The sequence below is a fragment of the Camelina sativa genome, chromosome 14 (assembly GCF_000633955.1).
Source record: "Camelina sativa cultivar DH55 chromosome 14, Cs, whole genome shotgun sequence".
Lineage (NCBI taxonomy): Eukaryota > Viridiplantae > Streptophyta > Magnoliopsida > Brassicales > Brassicaceae > Camelina > Camelina sativa.
The window spans coordinates 1772121-1786460 of NC_025698.1; the positions used below are offsets into that span (position 1 = coordinate 1772121).

General features: G+C 37.4%; 6 protein-coding genes across 7 annotated transcripts; 3 read left to right on the forward strand and 3 right to left on the reverse strand.

Annotated features, from left to right (window-relative positions):
• LOC104738984 (probable indole-3-pyruvate monooxygenase YUCCA3) lies at positions 361–2304 on the forward strand. The gene is made up of 3 exons (XM_010459213.1): positions 361–1193; positions 1313–1684; positions 1989–2304. Exons 1-3 carry the CDS (start codon positions 483–485, stop codon positions 2214–2216), a joined length of 1311 nt encoding a protein of 436 aa, XP_010457515.1. The 5' UTR covers positions 361–482; the 3' UTR covers positions 2217–2304.
• LOC104738985 (7-hydroxymethyl chlorophyll a reductase, chloroplastic-like) lies at positions 3685–8464 on the reverse strand. Of its 2 annotated transcripts, XM_010459215.2 has the most exons (19): positions 8319–8464; positions 7802–7907; positions 7616–7700; positions 7413–7524; positions 7055–7139; positions 6917–6958; positions 6705–6783; positions 6570–6621; positions 6413–6475; positions 6195–6292; positions 6085–6120; positions 5938–5999; positions 5800–5827; positions 4732–4811; positions 4577–4646; positions 4424–4481; positions 4230–4280; positions 4009–4117; positions 3685–3903 (listed from the first exon to the last, which is right to left on the reverse strand). In XM_010459215.2, the coding sequence occupies exons 1-19, from the start codon at positions 8395–8397 to the stop codon at positions 3813–3815; spliced, it is 1386 nt and encodes a 461-aa protein (XP_010457517.1). In that variant the 5' UTR covers positions 8398–8464; the 3' UTR covers positions 3685–3812. The 2 variants fall into 2 exon arrangements, 1 of the variants encoding a protein (XP_010457517.1); XR_759928.2 differs by lacking the exon at positions 4230–4280 and having other exon boundaries at positions 4009–4103.
• Positions 10192–13683, reverse strand: LOC104738987 (NADH dehydrogenase [ubiquinone] 1 alpha subcomplex subunit 13-A). Its single transcript, XM_010459217.2, has 4 exons — positions 13385–13683; positions 12539–12610; positions 12306–12451; positions 10192–10426 (listed from the first exon to the last, which is right to left on the reverse strand). The coding sequence occupies exons 1-3, from the start codon at positions 13597–13599 to the stop codon at positions 12307–12309; spliced, it is 432 nt and encodes a 143-aa protein (XP_010457519.1). The 5' UTR covers positions 13600–13683; the 3' UTR covers positions 10192–10426; position 12306.
• LOC104738986 (NADH dehydrogenase [ubiquinone] 1 alpha subcomplex subunit 13-A) lies at positions 10196–11805 on the reverse strand. Its single transcript, XM_010459216.1, has 3 exons — positions 11506–11805; positions 10660–10731; positions 10196–10572 (listed from the first exon to the last, which is right to left on the reverse strand). Exons 1-3 carry the CDS (start codon positions 11718–11720, stop codon positions 10428–10430), a joined length of 432 nt encoding a protein of 143 aa, XP_010457518.1. The 5' UTR covers positions 11721–11805; the 3' UTR covers positions 10196–10427.
• Positions 11914–12304, forward strand: LOC104743143 (probable ribonuclease P/MRP protein subunit POP5; the record flags this gene model as incomplete). Its single annotated transcript, XM_019235406.1, has 1 exon — positions 11914–12304. A coding segment is annotated over exon 1 (279 nt), but the record flags the coding sequence as incomplete, so codon positions are not given.
• On the forward strand, positions 13759–14339 carry LOC109128624 (probable ribonuclease P/MRP protein subunit POP5; the record flags this gene model as incomplete). The annotated part of the gene is made up of 1 exon (XM_019235407.1): positions 13759–14339. A coding segment is annotated over exon 1 (435 nt), but the record flags the coding sequence as incomplete, so codon positions are not given.

Genomic DNA, 14340 nt, shown 5'->3' on the forward strand with positions numbered 1-14340 from the left:
TTAGTTCTTTTACTAATTAAAAGAGTTAATTCTCCATCCAGTATACGTAACTGATATTTGTCATGCAAAGAAAAGGAGATGAAAAATATTGAACCACTTTTCTTGCGACTAAATTATTGTATTTGTTGGACGAGGATTAGTTTAATACCAATAAGTAGAACATATGAAAAGATACAAATAAATAAATCATGGTGGGCTAGCTGCAAGCTTATCATTTGAGATATAAATAACATTCAGAAGTTTAAAATATAATAAGAATAATATAATTACTAATTTTACAAAGACCAATTTGCTTTAATTCTTCTTCTCTATTTATACATCTTCTTCTTCAATCCAACAAAACACACACATACACTCACATCTCCATCCTCTTGTCCTAAAAAGCTTCCAATATCTGATTAAGTTTTTTTTACAAATTCTTAAAACTTCTTCTGTTTTTCTTTCCTCAGAACAAGACAAACAAACTCTAAAGTCTGTGGAAGATGTATGGAAATAATAACAAGAAGTCTATCAACATCTCGAGTATGTTCCAAAACTTCATCCCCGAAGGCGACATATTCTCCCGGCGTTGCATCTGGGTCAACGGTCCGGTCATCGTAGGAGCTGGCCCGTCAGGTCTAGCCGTCGCTGCGGGTTTGAAACGTGAAGGAGTACCGTTCATCATCCTCGAGCGAGCTAACTGCATTGCATCTTTATGGCAAAACAGAACCTACGATCGTCTTAAACTCCATCTCCCTAAACAGTTCTGCCAGTTACCAAACTATCCTTTCCCGGATGAGTTCCCGGAGTACCCTACCAAGTTTCAGTTTATTCAGTACCTTGAGGCCTACGCAGCCAACTTCGATATCAACCCTAAGTTTAACGAAACGGTCCAGTCCGCCAAATACGACGAGACGTTCGGGCTGTGGCGGGTTAAAACCATATCGAAGATGGGGCAGCTCGGTTCTTGCGAGTTTGAGTATATCTGCAGGTGGATAGTGGTGGCTACGGGAGAGAATGCTGAGAAAGTTGTGCCGGATTTCGAAGGTCTAGAAAACTTTGGCGGCGATGTTCTCCATGCTGGTGACTATAAATCCGGTGGAAGGTACCAAGGGAAAAAGGTTTTGGTCGTGGGATGTGGAAACTCCGGTATGGAAGTCTCTCTCGATCTCTACAACCACGGAGCAAACCCGTCGATGGTCGTTCGTAGCTCTGTAAGTACCAAAACTTCTAGTCTTTTCATCCAAAAACAGAGCATCATCCTCTGTTTCTATAACTCTGTTTTTAAAAAACATAGCATCTAATACTCTGTTTCTTTCCTTGATATTATTAGGTTCATGTGTTACCAAGAGAGATATTTGGGAAATCAACGTTTGAGTTGGGAGTGACGATGATGAAGTACATGCCGGTTTGGCTCGCGGACAAGACCTTACTCCTTCTAGCGAGGATAATTTTGGGGAACACCGATAATTACGGTCTAAAAAGGCCAAAAATTGGACCGTTAGAGCTAAAGAACAAGGAAGGGAAAACTCCGGTTCTTGACGTCGGAGCATTGCCTAAAATAAGATCGGGAAAGATCAAAATCGTCCCCGGGATCATAAAGTTCGGAAGAGGAAAAGTTGAGCTAATAGATGGCCGTGTTCTTGAGATTGATTCCGTCATTCTAGCTACTGGATACAGAAGCAACGTTCCTTCATGGCTTAAGGTAATAAATAATTATAGAACACATCTCTTTCATTGTTTCTTTCTTCTAAAGATTTTGCTTAAATTTTAATGATGTCGGAAGAAAAAACACAAATACCCACCCGACCCGGTCCGAGTTTAGTGAAAACCCGACTCAAATTGTGTTTCGAATGTGACCAATCATAAATGCAAATATTGAAAAACATTTACGTTAGTATTTTCATCGAAAAGGATACAACAATCGTGGTACGAGTTTTTTTTTGGTTTTGAGTCTCAGTTTGGTTAGTAAAAATGTGTGTACTAATTTTTTGATGTTTGGTTAACAGGACAATGACTTCTTCTCGGATGATGGGATACCAAAAAACCCGTTTCCAAACGGATGGAAAGGAGAGGCAGGATTGTATGCGGTAGGGTTCACGAGAAAAGGATTGTTTGGTGCATCGTTGGATGCGATGAGTGTGGCTCATGACATTGCTAACAGGTGGAAAGAAGAATCTAAGCAACAGAAGAAAACTGCTGCTGCTCGTCATCGTCGATGTATCTCACATTTCTAACCATTCAAAACAAACAATATTAGGGAATATTACACTATAAATGGATGTGAAAACAAAAAATCAAAAAAAGATAATTAAGCCCTCTCCTTGGAAGAAAAAAAATAAACCCCAAGAAGAAAAAAAAGAATTGTGAAAAAGAAGTTTTGGGGGATTTTTCTTTGTTTATTAGGAAGATGTGGCTTATTTATATGTATTTTTATTTAATTTTTACGAATGCGTTATTTTGTTTTGTTTTGTTTCTTTTTTTGTTCATTTAGATTTTGAACTCTGTAAGAAGTTTTGCTTAATCTAATATGACAAATACTTTTACGGTTTTTGTAATCCTCGTGATGCATGTTACAAGGGTTATCTCTATCATTTTTTGCTGTTGTTGATTAGGAAAAATGGAGAAGATTAAACAAAAAAGAAACAACTAATTTCATGCTGTTTCATCATTGGAAGAATACTTTCACAAGTTAGAGCTGTTATTTGATTTGGGAATTATTAGCCATTTTTGTAATGTTTTAATGTGGCAAATGATTGAGATTACACATGATTATCGTAGACGGTAGACCATCCATATACTCAAATCCCACTATCCCAGGGAAGAAAAAAGTTGTATACTAAAAAAACATGCTTTTATCTAAGATATGCAAAATCATTACGGATTATGGAAAATTTGGTCTATTTATTTGTACACAAATGGATAATTTTATCCAAAGATTTATAACATTCTCAGAAAAACATCAGTATCCACTTAAGATTATAGCTGATAATTAAATTAAAATATGTTTGATACTTTATCTTCTCCATAACATGAATTAATGAAATCATATAATATCTATTTTCAAAATTGGATTCAAATCCAAAAATATACAATGTATGTATATTCACCAACATTTTTGACATTATTATCTGTCAAATTGCAGTTTAAAAAAAATTCAACTACATATTCCACTGAATATAGAGAAACAAAAACGTTGATATACTCTGTATATGGACAAGGTCTCTGTTGAAAATAATTCAAACTATGGTGCCAAAGATGAGACATTTATGAGTTTCACTTGAGGTTCTGAGAGTCTGCAGCAAAGTCAATGAACCAGCAGAACAGAGAATTGACAAACTAAAGGACAAAAAGAGCAAAATTGTGCAGTTTACTATTTGTGAAATGTGGTGATGAGTGAGTTAAGTAAAAACAATGGTTCCATCTTCTCTGTCCAAACAAAACAAAAAAAGAAAAAACATTAAAAGCTAATTCCCCCCCAACTGTGTAAATGTCTGGTTCCCATCCTCTTAAAACAGTTATTCATGTTCTCATGCAAAACCCTGCAACCTTTTACTCAGACATCACCTTAACCTAGAGATATGGAGGAAGGAAACCACATGGGATGATTTTGATTCAGCCGCTGATTTAGACTGTTTCTTATTCCCTGTTCTCTGTCAGAAAACACCAAACCGACCCATCTTTTCTTGCCGGTGTCTTACCAAATTCACGAGGGAAATATTTTTGGATATTACTAACATACTACAACTTGAGAAACAGTAGGACCAATGTACATTTACACACTGTAGGATGAGATATACACTTGCAAACTTACATGAAAAGACCTAAAACGTTCATTTCTTGGAGAGCATTTGATCTATTTGGCCGTTTTTGTTGTACATTTCCACTATCTTTTTCGCATATGATGGCATGTGGCTGTTGGCTCTGCAAATAAATATGCCGCTTTGGTTATTAAAGGGCGATTCGATAATATAGAAAGACACAGCTAGCATAAACGTTTATCTATAGGAGTGTGCTTCAAATTTTTACCTTTGTTTCCCCCATTTTCGGTTTACATACAAATAGTTTCTGATGGTATGGTAATCCAACGAGTACCGAGCAAATTCTAGACCCTTAGGACCAACCTGAAGAAAGCATGCTTTTGCAAATTAGGAGAGTCTTGAATTTTTTTATGCAATGAGCNATTAAAGGTGTTATTATTACTTGTTCAAAACATGTAATAAGCAATCCTATACCTACGCGTACGAGACCCCAAAGCAANTTCCCAACAAATAGTGGCGCTGGCTGAGCAGGACCTTGACCTGAGTAATTATAGAAAAGTTAGAAGATTAGAAGACTACATCACAATGTTAGTTGCAAACATTTCATGAGAAATTTCTTTTTTGGATCTAGCATTAGCTTGAACTGAAATATGTCAAGAAACAGAAGAGTTTTGAAAACATACCAAACTTAGCATCATCATCTGCCTTAACGGTTTCTGTCACAAAAGGTCGTCGATCACCCTGAAACAACAGCAAAAAGATGTGTTTGTTTGAGTTTTGTATTAAACACACTCTTAAGTCTTAAATATAATAACCACAAATGTCAGAAACTTTACGCTGCTGATTGTTGGAGTGATCTCCAAAAGGTTTTCTACCAAGCTGAGCATTTCTTTCCCACGTTCATTCCTGTGGTTTAAGGCATAAACAAAACTATTTTTATCCAACCAGGCGAACCTATATGGTCCATTCTAAAATAAGTAGAAATATTGACCTCACTGTAATATACTGTGGATGGTCAGTCATGTTCAGACCTGAATACTTTGGAACACCCATGTAACCGATAACCAAATCCTAGATTAACAAGCGCATAACATAAGGAAATGTTTGAAATTGGCAGACTCAAAATTAAGTGGAAAGACATCTTAATTGCTAGAAGAACACTCACCGCTAATGCATTTGTGTAATCAAAGCAGCTGCAGAATGAAAATAAAACAAACAAAGGGTTTGTGATTGTAGACAAGCTTTTACAAATTTCCTATAGCTAGTCTATTTCAAGGTATAGCACCAATGAAGAGACTTGTATTACCTATAACATGATGGAGCTATGACGTCTACTAAATCGTTTGCTGGTAGACAGAAATAGGGAACCTGTTATACCCAGAAAGTTTTTGAAACAACTTTAAGCTGCAACATTACAGAATACAGAACAACACATTATTTGAAGCGGCTATACCTCTTCAATGTGTCCATCCAAGTGTTTGAGTTGGACCTATAAGAGAAGTTGAACAAGATTAGCAACGCCAAAGAAAATGTCAGATAAGTATGGTTCGTATTAATGCTAACCTTGTAATCTTGCATAAATTCATAATGGAGAACAGTCTCTGGCTCCTTACTAGCCGCTTTCAGAAACTTGTCTAGTCCATCTCGTGTTCCATTGTCCACTATTGATTAAAGGTGTTATTATTACTTGTTCAAAACATGTAATAAGCAATCCTACACCTACGCGTACGAGACCCAAAGCACAACACAAGAACAAATCTAGATAGGCTGAGGAAATTACCACAATTGGTGCCTAGAACATACAACTTTTCCAGATTCAGATGCTTCTCCACTGATCTCAATGCTGCAGTATAAGAAATCACTCTGCATTACAATACTACGAGAGTCACAGTATGGAGACACTTGAAATATACGTCCACAAAAAAGTTGGAACCATACCTTGCACTTGGCAACCCACACCACAGAAAAGAAGACGTTTCACTCCGGAAGTCTGTTATAATGCAACTTTCAATTTCATTTGAAATGGACTCGGCGATAGAAAACACATACGAGACNTCACCGCTAATGCATTTGTGTAATCAAAGCAGCTGCAGAATGAAAAAAACAAAGAAAGGGTTGTGATTGTAGACAAGCTTTTACAAATTTCCTATAGCTAGTCTATTTCAAGGTATAGCACCAATGAAGAGACTTGTATTACCTATAACATGATGGAGCTATGACGTCTACTAAATCGTTTGCTGGTAGACAGAAATAGGGAACCTGTTATACCCAGAAAGTTTTTGAAACGACTTTAAGCTGCAACATTACAGAATACAGAACAACACATTATTTGAAGCGACTATACCTCTTCAATGTGTCCGTCCAAGTGTTTGAGTTGGACCTATAAGAGAAGTTGAACAAGATTAGCAACGCCGAAGAAAATGTCAGATAAGTATGGTTCGTATTAATGCTAACCTTGTAATCTTGCATAAATTCATAATGGAGAACAGTCTCTGGCTCCTTACTAGCCGCTTTCAGAAACTTGTCTAGTCCATCTCGTGTTCCATTGTCCACTATTGATTAAAGGTGTTATTATTACTTGTTCAAAACATGTAATAAGCAATCCTATACCTACGCGTACGAGACCCCAAAGCAAAACACAAGAACAAATCTAGATAGGCTGAGGAAATTACCACAATTGGTGCCTAGAACATACAACTTTTCCAGATTCAGATGCTTCTCCACTGATCTCAATGCTGCAGTATAAGAAATCACTCTGCATTACAATACTATGAGAGTCACAGTATGGAGACACTTGAAATATACGTCCACAAAAAGTTGGAACCATACCTTGCACTTGGCAACCCACACCACAGAAAAGAAGACGTTTCACTCCGGAAGTCTGTTATAATGCAACTTTCAATTTCATTTGAAATGGACTCAGCGATAGAAAACACATACGAGAAAGAGGGTTTTGCAGATAACCTCAATTAATTCAAGCGTATTCAGATTAGGAGACAGAGTTGGTTTGACACCTCTTGCAGCCAAAACTTCTTCAGGTGTCCTTGGAATGAAAAGAAATGAAATATTAAGAGGCATTTAAAGTCAGAGTAATAGCTGAATATGGATCCACAATCAAAATGGAGACTTGCGGAAGAATGGCTATAAAAATAAACCACAGAAGAAAGGGGTAAAACCTGGCTAGTACTGGTCTTGGAGATAATCTGTCTTCAGGATCACTGTAGTATTTCAAATACATGATTAGATGGAAAAAGCTGAAGCATGGTTGATAGATGTCAGCCTAGTACATTTCTAATATTTAACAATAGTGTTACCTCTGCACACAGACAACAGCTTCTACCATGTTAGATTTTAACATCTCAATGGCTATGGTTGTGACGATTCCAGTCCACTGTGCTCCTGCAACCAAAGATAGAAGGAAAAGTAAACCACAAAACTAAGCCCAATTCAAGCTTAGGTGGACATTCATCCCTACTTACAACCGCATGAAACGCAAATGCTACATAACTTTCAAGATGAGTAATAAGAACCAAACAAAATGTATATAAGCCTTCGTCCACAGATATTGTATAAAAATTAAACAAAAGAGTAACCAGTAAGACAAAGCATGTTTTATCTTGAACGAGACACAAAACTAGAAAAGGTAACAGTGGTAAGGAAGCGTCTGTGTACCTTCAACAGGCTTCAACTTACGAGCATAGAGCTGCTCTTGATGCACCCCAAAATATGTATCTGCTAAGGAATCTGCATTCCTTCCTCTACCATGCACAACAGGTTCCAAGCTCTGCACAAAACCTTAAAACAAAATAAGAATCTTAAGCCATCAATTTGAAATGCAGCAAATCTTATCCATTTCAAGGCCATATGGGGATTACCTCAATCCTTGACATTCCATCTCCAAGAAATGCACATGCATCCTTCACATGGGCAATGTAGTAGGTGTCGCATAACCCACATTGACTGCAAACCCATTACAACACCAAGGATTTTGATAAGAACAAGACAAAAAAATAGGGATGTAAACAACAACAACAACAACAAAATAAAAGACAAAACCGAACCTGCAATGGTCTTTAGCTGGATAGGTTCCTCCGGGTGGGATAGGTCTGGACTTTTCCCTCCAGTCTTGTCTTAGTTTAACTTTATTTTTTGGCTCTGAATTCATATCTGCATTAGAACCCATATATGAGAAGGCTTCATGAAAAAACAGACACAAGGCAGAGATCGATGCAAGATGAAACGAAATCTGTTCATAAATTCTTATACTTTCAAGAATAAACTACCACAGTGAAGTAAAACATACTACTAATCTAACACAAAATTGTATCTTCAAAGTTTCGAACTCGACAGTGACAGACAGCCATGGACGACCAGTTCAAGCATTCGACAAACATAACCAATATGTTCCAAAAGAAATTCCGAATCTAATATATAAAATTATATCGCTTTAACGAGTTTCAGGGATCGTTTCCACTCGAATTTTTTTTTTTTTTTGTAAAGAAGGGGTCTTTTAAGAAACTGGAGAATCAACAACGATGTGTTGTGAACAGAGAGTGCAACAAAAACGAAATTGAGCACCTTTCGAACGCGGAGAGGAAGAGTTAACGACAGAGAAGCATGGAGGAAGGAGAGAGAGCTTGGAGGTGACAGTAATCATGGTTTTTGCTCAGCGAGAGAGAACTGAGAAAAGAGAGAGAGAGAGAGAGAGAGAGAGAGAGAAAGAAGATATTTTTTTGCTTACGATATCTTCTTTTGGGTTTGATATAGGCAAATCACTAACGGACACGTGTTAGAAAAGAACCAAACTTGAGGAAAACCATTATAAACCGGGGTTTGGTTCGTTTAATACATACTGGGAGTGGCAATTATTTTTCTATGTACAAAAGAAAGAAGAAAATAAAATTTCCACTAAGTAAGAAGTAACACATGTTTGTTATTGCATCCATCAACAATTTGTTTTGCCCTAATTATTTTTTTTTGTCTCCTTTGATGTTTGTAAAGAGAAGAGTGTGATTAACGCTTTCACGTATGTTGAGTGAAAATAGTAAAATTGATGGATGTGTCATGGATTCTTCTTGACCTTTTGTTTTTTTTTCTCTAGGTCTTCCATGATCTGAACTTTTTTGTAGTCTTGAAAGCAAGCATTCGAATTTATTAAGTTTTGGCAGAGAAATAACACTTTCGTTCTTAATGGGCTAGGAAAGCCCATAAACGGATTAGAGTTAGCCCAAAGTAAACTTAACCCGAAATAATCGAATCGGGTGAATTGCACACAAATTAAAATACCCGACCGGCTCCAAGAAAGTCACGTGACTTTAGGGTTTTTTTTTCTCTTTCTCCGGTGCACCGGCGGGTCACCGGAATGTGAAAAAAATGGAAAAATCCAGAGAAATTATAAAAAAACAAAACAAGACAGTGGGATTTAATGATTCACAAATGTTGATAAAGAAATTGAAACGGGATTTAAACAAGGAAGAAACCAAAATTGAAACAAGAGATTTAAACAAGGAAGCTAAGAAACGAACCGAACCGAACCAAACAAAGTTTTCAAAAACCATAGAAGCACTTGGATTCATCTTCTGGGCCGGCGGGAGCTGGGCCAGCGTCGATGGCCTCCCTTGCAGCAAGAACAAGAGCTTTGGTGACGGCTTCCTTCGGTTTTGTCACGAGTGCAAACAGGGCCATGGTGGTTAGAGCATTAGCGGCTGCCGGATTATTTTTGTTGGTAGCTAGTGCGGCGATGAAATCCCTGGTCTGTTTGTCATCGACCCAATCAGCATCACGATCTTCATAACGGACGCCAAAAATCACATTTGTACTGTTTACATAGACGACATTAGATGGTTTGGTACGAACGTTGCGCTCCAGAAGATCTGTTATAGAGTATTATTGTATATCGTTATAGTTTGAAAATATGTAACAATTGTTTTATATAGATGAGTTTTAGAAGGGAAAATTAAATTTTTAAAACATATATTATAAGATCAACATATATATATATTTACATTATTATTAATTTATAATATTATTGGAACCATATTTTACATGAAAATTTTTAAAAAAGATATTATTTTATTATTTTATGAAATTTTTGTTATCTTTCATCAGATTTAGAAACAACAGAATTTATTAATTTATAATATTTATTAATTTATACAGTATTAATTTATTAATTTATAGAGATTTTGTTGTATTTTTTGCTTTTGAACTTGGTTGACGATATCTTTTGGGTTTGATATTAGGCAAATCACTTACGGACACCTGTTAGAAAAAGAGCCAAACCGGGTTGAAAACCATTATAAAACGGGTTTTGGTTCGTTTAATACAGTATGTGAAAATTTCAGCAGGATATGGATCTCTATGTAATCAAATAAGCCAATTTCTGGTAATATCGTCATTAATTAAACCGAAAATCAATTCGTAAACCGAAAAGTAAACCACTCTTGGAAGCTTGCTGATGAAACTGTTTTAGACTCCTTTATTTTTTCTGTTGAAAAACTTGCAGAAAAACAAACACAGGCTGATGTTCCAGCAAAGCCAATACAAGAAGAATACTGTATGTTGAATCGTTCTCTTATTACCCGATGAATAAAAGATAAGACAAGAACAAGTCAATCCTCGGTGAGATATTCATTCATTCATCATCATCATCATCATCATCATATGCATTTTAGAGAAACTACCAAATCACCAGACATCAGGACGGAGTTCCCCAGTAGCCGGTGGCATCCAACGACCAGAATTGTACACATTCTCACCAACTTTCCATCCCGGAACATCCTTCATTACATCAGCTTCGTATTCCAAATACTTTTTCCACTCAGACACAAACCTGAAAAATACAAAGAATGGTTGAAATAAGATTTACCGTCTGTAGGTTGCTGTAGGAACAAATACTACTTAAATTCAAGAATATTACCTTTCATCTTCTTCTGCTTGAAGAATGGGAAGTATTGTCCTACGAGCAGCATATTTCTCTTCCTTCAACGCCCTAGACATCACATCAATGTTGATTAGAACTTTGAATCTGAATACTTACTGATACAAAACACATTTGTACTTTTGATAATTTATGCAATTCGAAGTATCCAATCGAGAAGCTAAGGATGTCTATGACAAGAAATATGAGTTTCTCTTGTTAGGAGCAAACCATTGCAAGTCCTCTAAAGACCTATAGCAAGCTCGATACTCTTTTCTTCTGAGTTCGACTGTTGGAGACAAGGAGCATAAGAAGATGAAGTATATAATACTAATAGCTAGCAATCTACTGAGAACCAGTATCCCAACTAGTATCGTAACTTACAACTAGATGCTTGCTTTCTTTATACTAGATTCACATATTAACAATTGTGCCTTTAAGGGATTTACAGATTGTTTGACAAACTTTATATTCTTTATAGAAAGACACAACCTGAAGAATAATGTCATACTGATCAAGCTTCAACCAAAGTGCCATGGAACACACAAAAAAAAAATGATTCAACAAGCCAATGGCTAAACTAGAGATAACAGAAGTACAAAACAACCTGAAATCATCAAACCCCTTAACAAGGCTATGGTTCCATAGACATGTCGAGCTTCAAATCAAGAGTGATCCCGAAAGAAGCTAAAATATTCACCAACATCTCTGATTACGATATACTTCCTCAAGTTTCATCAATTACTAACCACAATTTAACCTTTTTTTTTCTTTACTACACATTATTCACTCGAAACACAAAATTTAGCAAAAGCGATCTCGCTATTGCATATGGTTCTTACGTACCTGCGGATTTTGTTTCCTTGGCCGACCTGGTACATTCCCCAAGCAAAAGCACCAGAAACAGCAAGGAACATGGCCATAGCACTAGGACCCGTATTGGATATCCGGCGAGCATATCGTACCGGTGCAAACCCACCCGGTGGCGGACCATCCTGAAGCAGCGGCATATCCTTCACACTCGCCATCCCTGGCTTATTCCTTATCATCGCCTCCGTCATCTTCAACGCTCAATTTTGATCCGATTTCGATTTGATTTTTTTTTTGCTCAAAATCGAGTGTTAGTTCTAGGGATTCCGATGAAGTAGAAAGAAAATGCAAACAACAAAACAAAGTGGAACATATGATGAACTGGGCTTTTACTAGGCCCATCTAAGATATATTCAAAGACCCAAGTCCATTATTAATTAGCAATTCACGTGACTCCACGTGATCTTCTTCTTCTTCTTCTTCTTACAATATATGAAAGCCCTAAGTCTTCAGAATTGGCCGCCGCTTAGTTCAGTATCGACTCGAAGAAGGAAGCATGGTGGGATTTAAGAACAGATACATGTTGATGGAGGTATTTATGGATCCAGACAAGGATCTTCTCGGGGAAGGAACACCGATTATTCTTACACAGTTCAATCTCTCCAAAGCAATCAAAGACAGCATCCTCGTCAATTTCGGCGAGTGTGGTCTAGGTTCGTCTATGGGATCCTTCCAGGTGAAATACGTGAATCCAATCACAAAGCTATGCATTGTTAGATCATCAAGGGAGGATCACAGACAAGTTTGGTCGGCAATCACGTTGGNGAAACTACCAAATCACCAGACATCAGGACGGAGTTCCCCAGTAGCCGGTGGCATCCAACGACCAGAATTGTACACATTCTCACCAACTTTCCATCCCGGAACATCCTTCATTACATCAGCTTCGTATTCCAAATACTTTTTCCACTCAGACACAAACCTGAAAAATACAAAGAATGGTTGAAATAAGATTTACCGTCTGTAGGTTGCTGTAGGAACAAATACTACTTAAATTCAAGAATATTACCTTTCATCTTCTTCTGCTTGAAGAATGGGAAGTATTGTCCTACGAGCAGCATATTTCTCTTCCTTCAACGCCCTAGACATCACATCAATGTTGATTAGAACTTTGAATCTGAATACTTACTGATACAAAACACATTTGTACTTTTGATAATTTATGCAATTCGAAGTATCCAATCGAGAAGCTAAGGATGTCTATGACAAGAAATATGAGTTTCTCTTGTTAGGAGCAAACCATTGCAAGTCCTCTAAAGACCTATAGCAAGCTCGATACTCTTTTCTTCTGAGTTCGACTGTTGGAGACAAGGAGCATAAGAAGATGAAGTATATAATACTAATAGCTAGCAATCTACTGAGAACCAGTATCCCAACTAGTATCGTAACTTACAACTAGATGCTTGCTTTCTTTATACTAGATTCACATATTAACAATTGTGCCTTTAAGGGATTTACAGATTGTTTGACAAACTTTATATTCTTTATAGAAAGACACAACCTGAAGAATAATGTCATACTGATCAAGCTTCAACCAAAGTGCCATGGAACACACAAAAAAAAAATGATTCAACAAGCCAATGGCTAAACTAGAGATAACAGAAGTACAAAACAACCTGAAATCATCAAACCCCTTAACAAGGCTATGGTTCCATAGACATGTCGAGCTTCAAATCAAGAGTGATCCCGAAAGAAGCTAAAATATTCACCAACATCTCTGATTACGATATACTTCCTCAAGTTTCATCAATTACTAACCACAATTTAACCTTTTTTTTTCTTTACTACACATTATTCACTCGAAACACAAAATTTAGCAAAAGCGATCTCGCTATTGCATATGGTTCTTACGTACCTGCGGATTTTGTTTCCTTGGCCGACCTGGTACATTCCCCAAGCAAAAGCACCAGAAACAGCAAGGAACATGGCCATAGCACTAGGACCCGTATTGGATATCCGGCGAGCATATCGTACCGGTGCAAACCCACCCGGTGGCGGACCATCCTGAAGCAGCGGCATATCCTTCACACTCGCCATCCCTGGCTTATTCCTTATCATCGCCTCCGTCATCTTCAACGCTCAATTTTGATCCGATTTCGATTTGATTTTTTTTTTGCTCAAAATCGAGTGTTAGTTCTAGGGATTCCGATGAAGTAGAAAGAAAATGCAAACAACAAAACAAAGTGGAACATATGATGAACTGGGCTTTTACTAGGCCCATCTAAGATATATTCAAAGACCCAAGTCCATTATTAATTAGCAATTCACGTGACTCCACGTGATCTTCTTCTTCTTCTTCTTCTTACAATATATGAAAGCCCTAAGTCTTCAGAATTGGCCGCCGCTTAGTTCAGTATCGACTCGAAGAAGGAAGCATGGTGGGATTTAAGAACAGATACATGTTGATGGAGGTATTTATGGATCCAGACAAGGATCTTCTCGGGGAAGGAACACCGATTATTCTTACACAGTTCAATCTCTCCAAAGCAATCAAAGACAGCATCCTCGTCAATTTCGGCGAGTGTGGTCTAGGTTCGTCTATGGGATCCTTCCAGGTGAAATACGTGAATCCAATCACAAAGCTATGCATTGTTAGATCATCAAGGGAGGATCACAGACAAGTTTGGTCGGCAATCACGTTGGTCAAAAGCATAGGAAACTGTCCGGTGGTCTTGAACTTGCTCGATATCAGCGGATGCATCAGAGCTTGTAGAGATACGGCCTTGAAGTGCGACAAGGAGAAGTTTGATCAGTCTAGTAAAAGCTTGTCTGAAGAGGAGACTCGGCAGATGAACAGTTGTCTCGACAAGA

Coding starts and splice junctions, on each gene's coding strand:
- LOC104738984 (XM_010459213.1), top strand. CDS start 483: ATGTATGGAAATAATAACAAGAAGTCTATCAACATCTCGAGTATGTTC. Junction 1,194..1,312: donor CGATGGTCGTTCGTAGCTCT/GTAAGTACCAAA, acceptor TGATATTATTAG/GTTCATGTGTTACCAAGAGA. Junction 1,685..1,988: donor ACGTTCCTTCATGGCTTAAG/GTAATAAATAAT, acceptor TTTGGTTAACAG/GACAATGACTTCTTCTCGGA.
- LOC104738986 (XM_010459216.1), bottom strand. CDS start 11,720: ATGACGGAGGCGATGATAAGGAATAAGCCAGGGATGGCGAGTGTGAAG. Junction 10,732..11,505: donor CAAGGAAACAAAATCCGCAG/GTACGTAAGAAC, acceptor TGTGATGTCTAG/GGCGTTGAAGGAAGAGAAAT. Junction 10,573..10,659: donor CAAGCAGAAGAAGATGAAAG/GTAATATTCTTG, acceptor TGTATTTTTCAG/GTTTGTGTCTGAGTGGAAAA.
- LOC104738987 (XM_010459217.2), bottom strand. CDS start 13,599: ATGACGGAGGCGATGATAAGGAATAAGCCAGGGATGGCGAGTGTGAAG. Junction 12,611..13,384: donor CAAGGAAACAAAATCCGCAG/GTACGTAAGAAC, acceptor TGTGATGTCTAG/GGCGTTGAAGGAAGAGAAAT. Junction 12,452..12,538: donor CAAGCAGAAGAAGATGAAAG/GTAATATTCTTG, acceptor TGTATTTTTCAG/GTTTGTGTCTGAGTGGAAAA.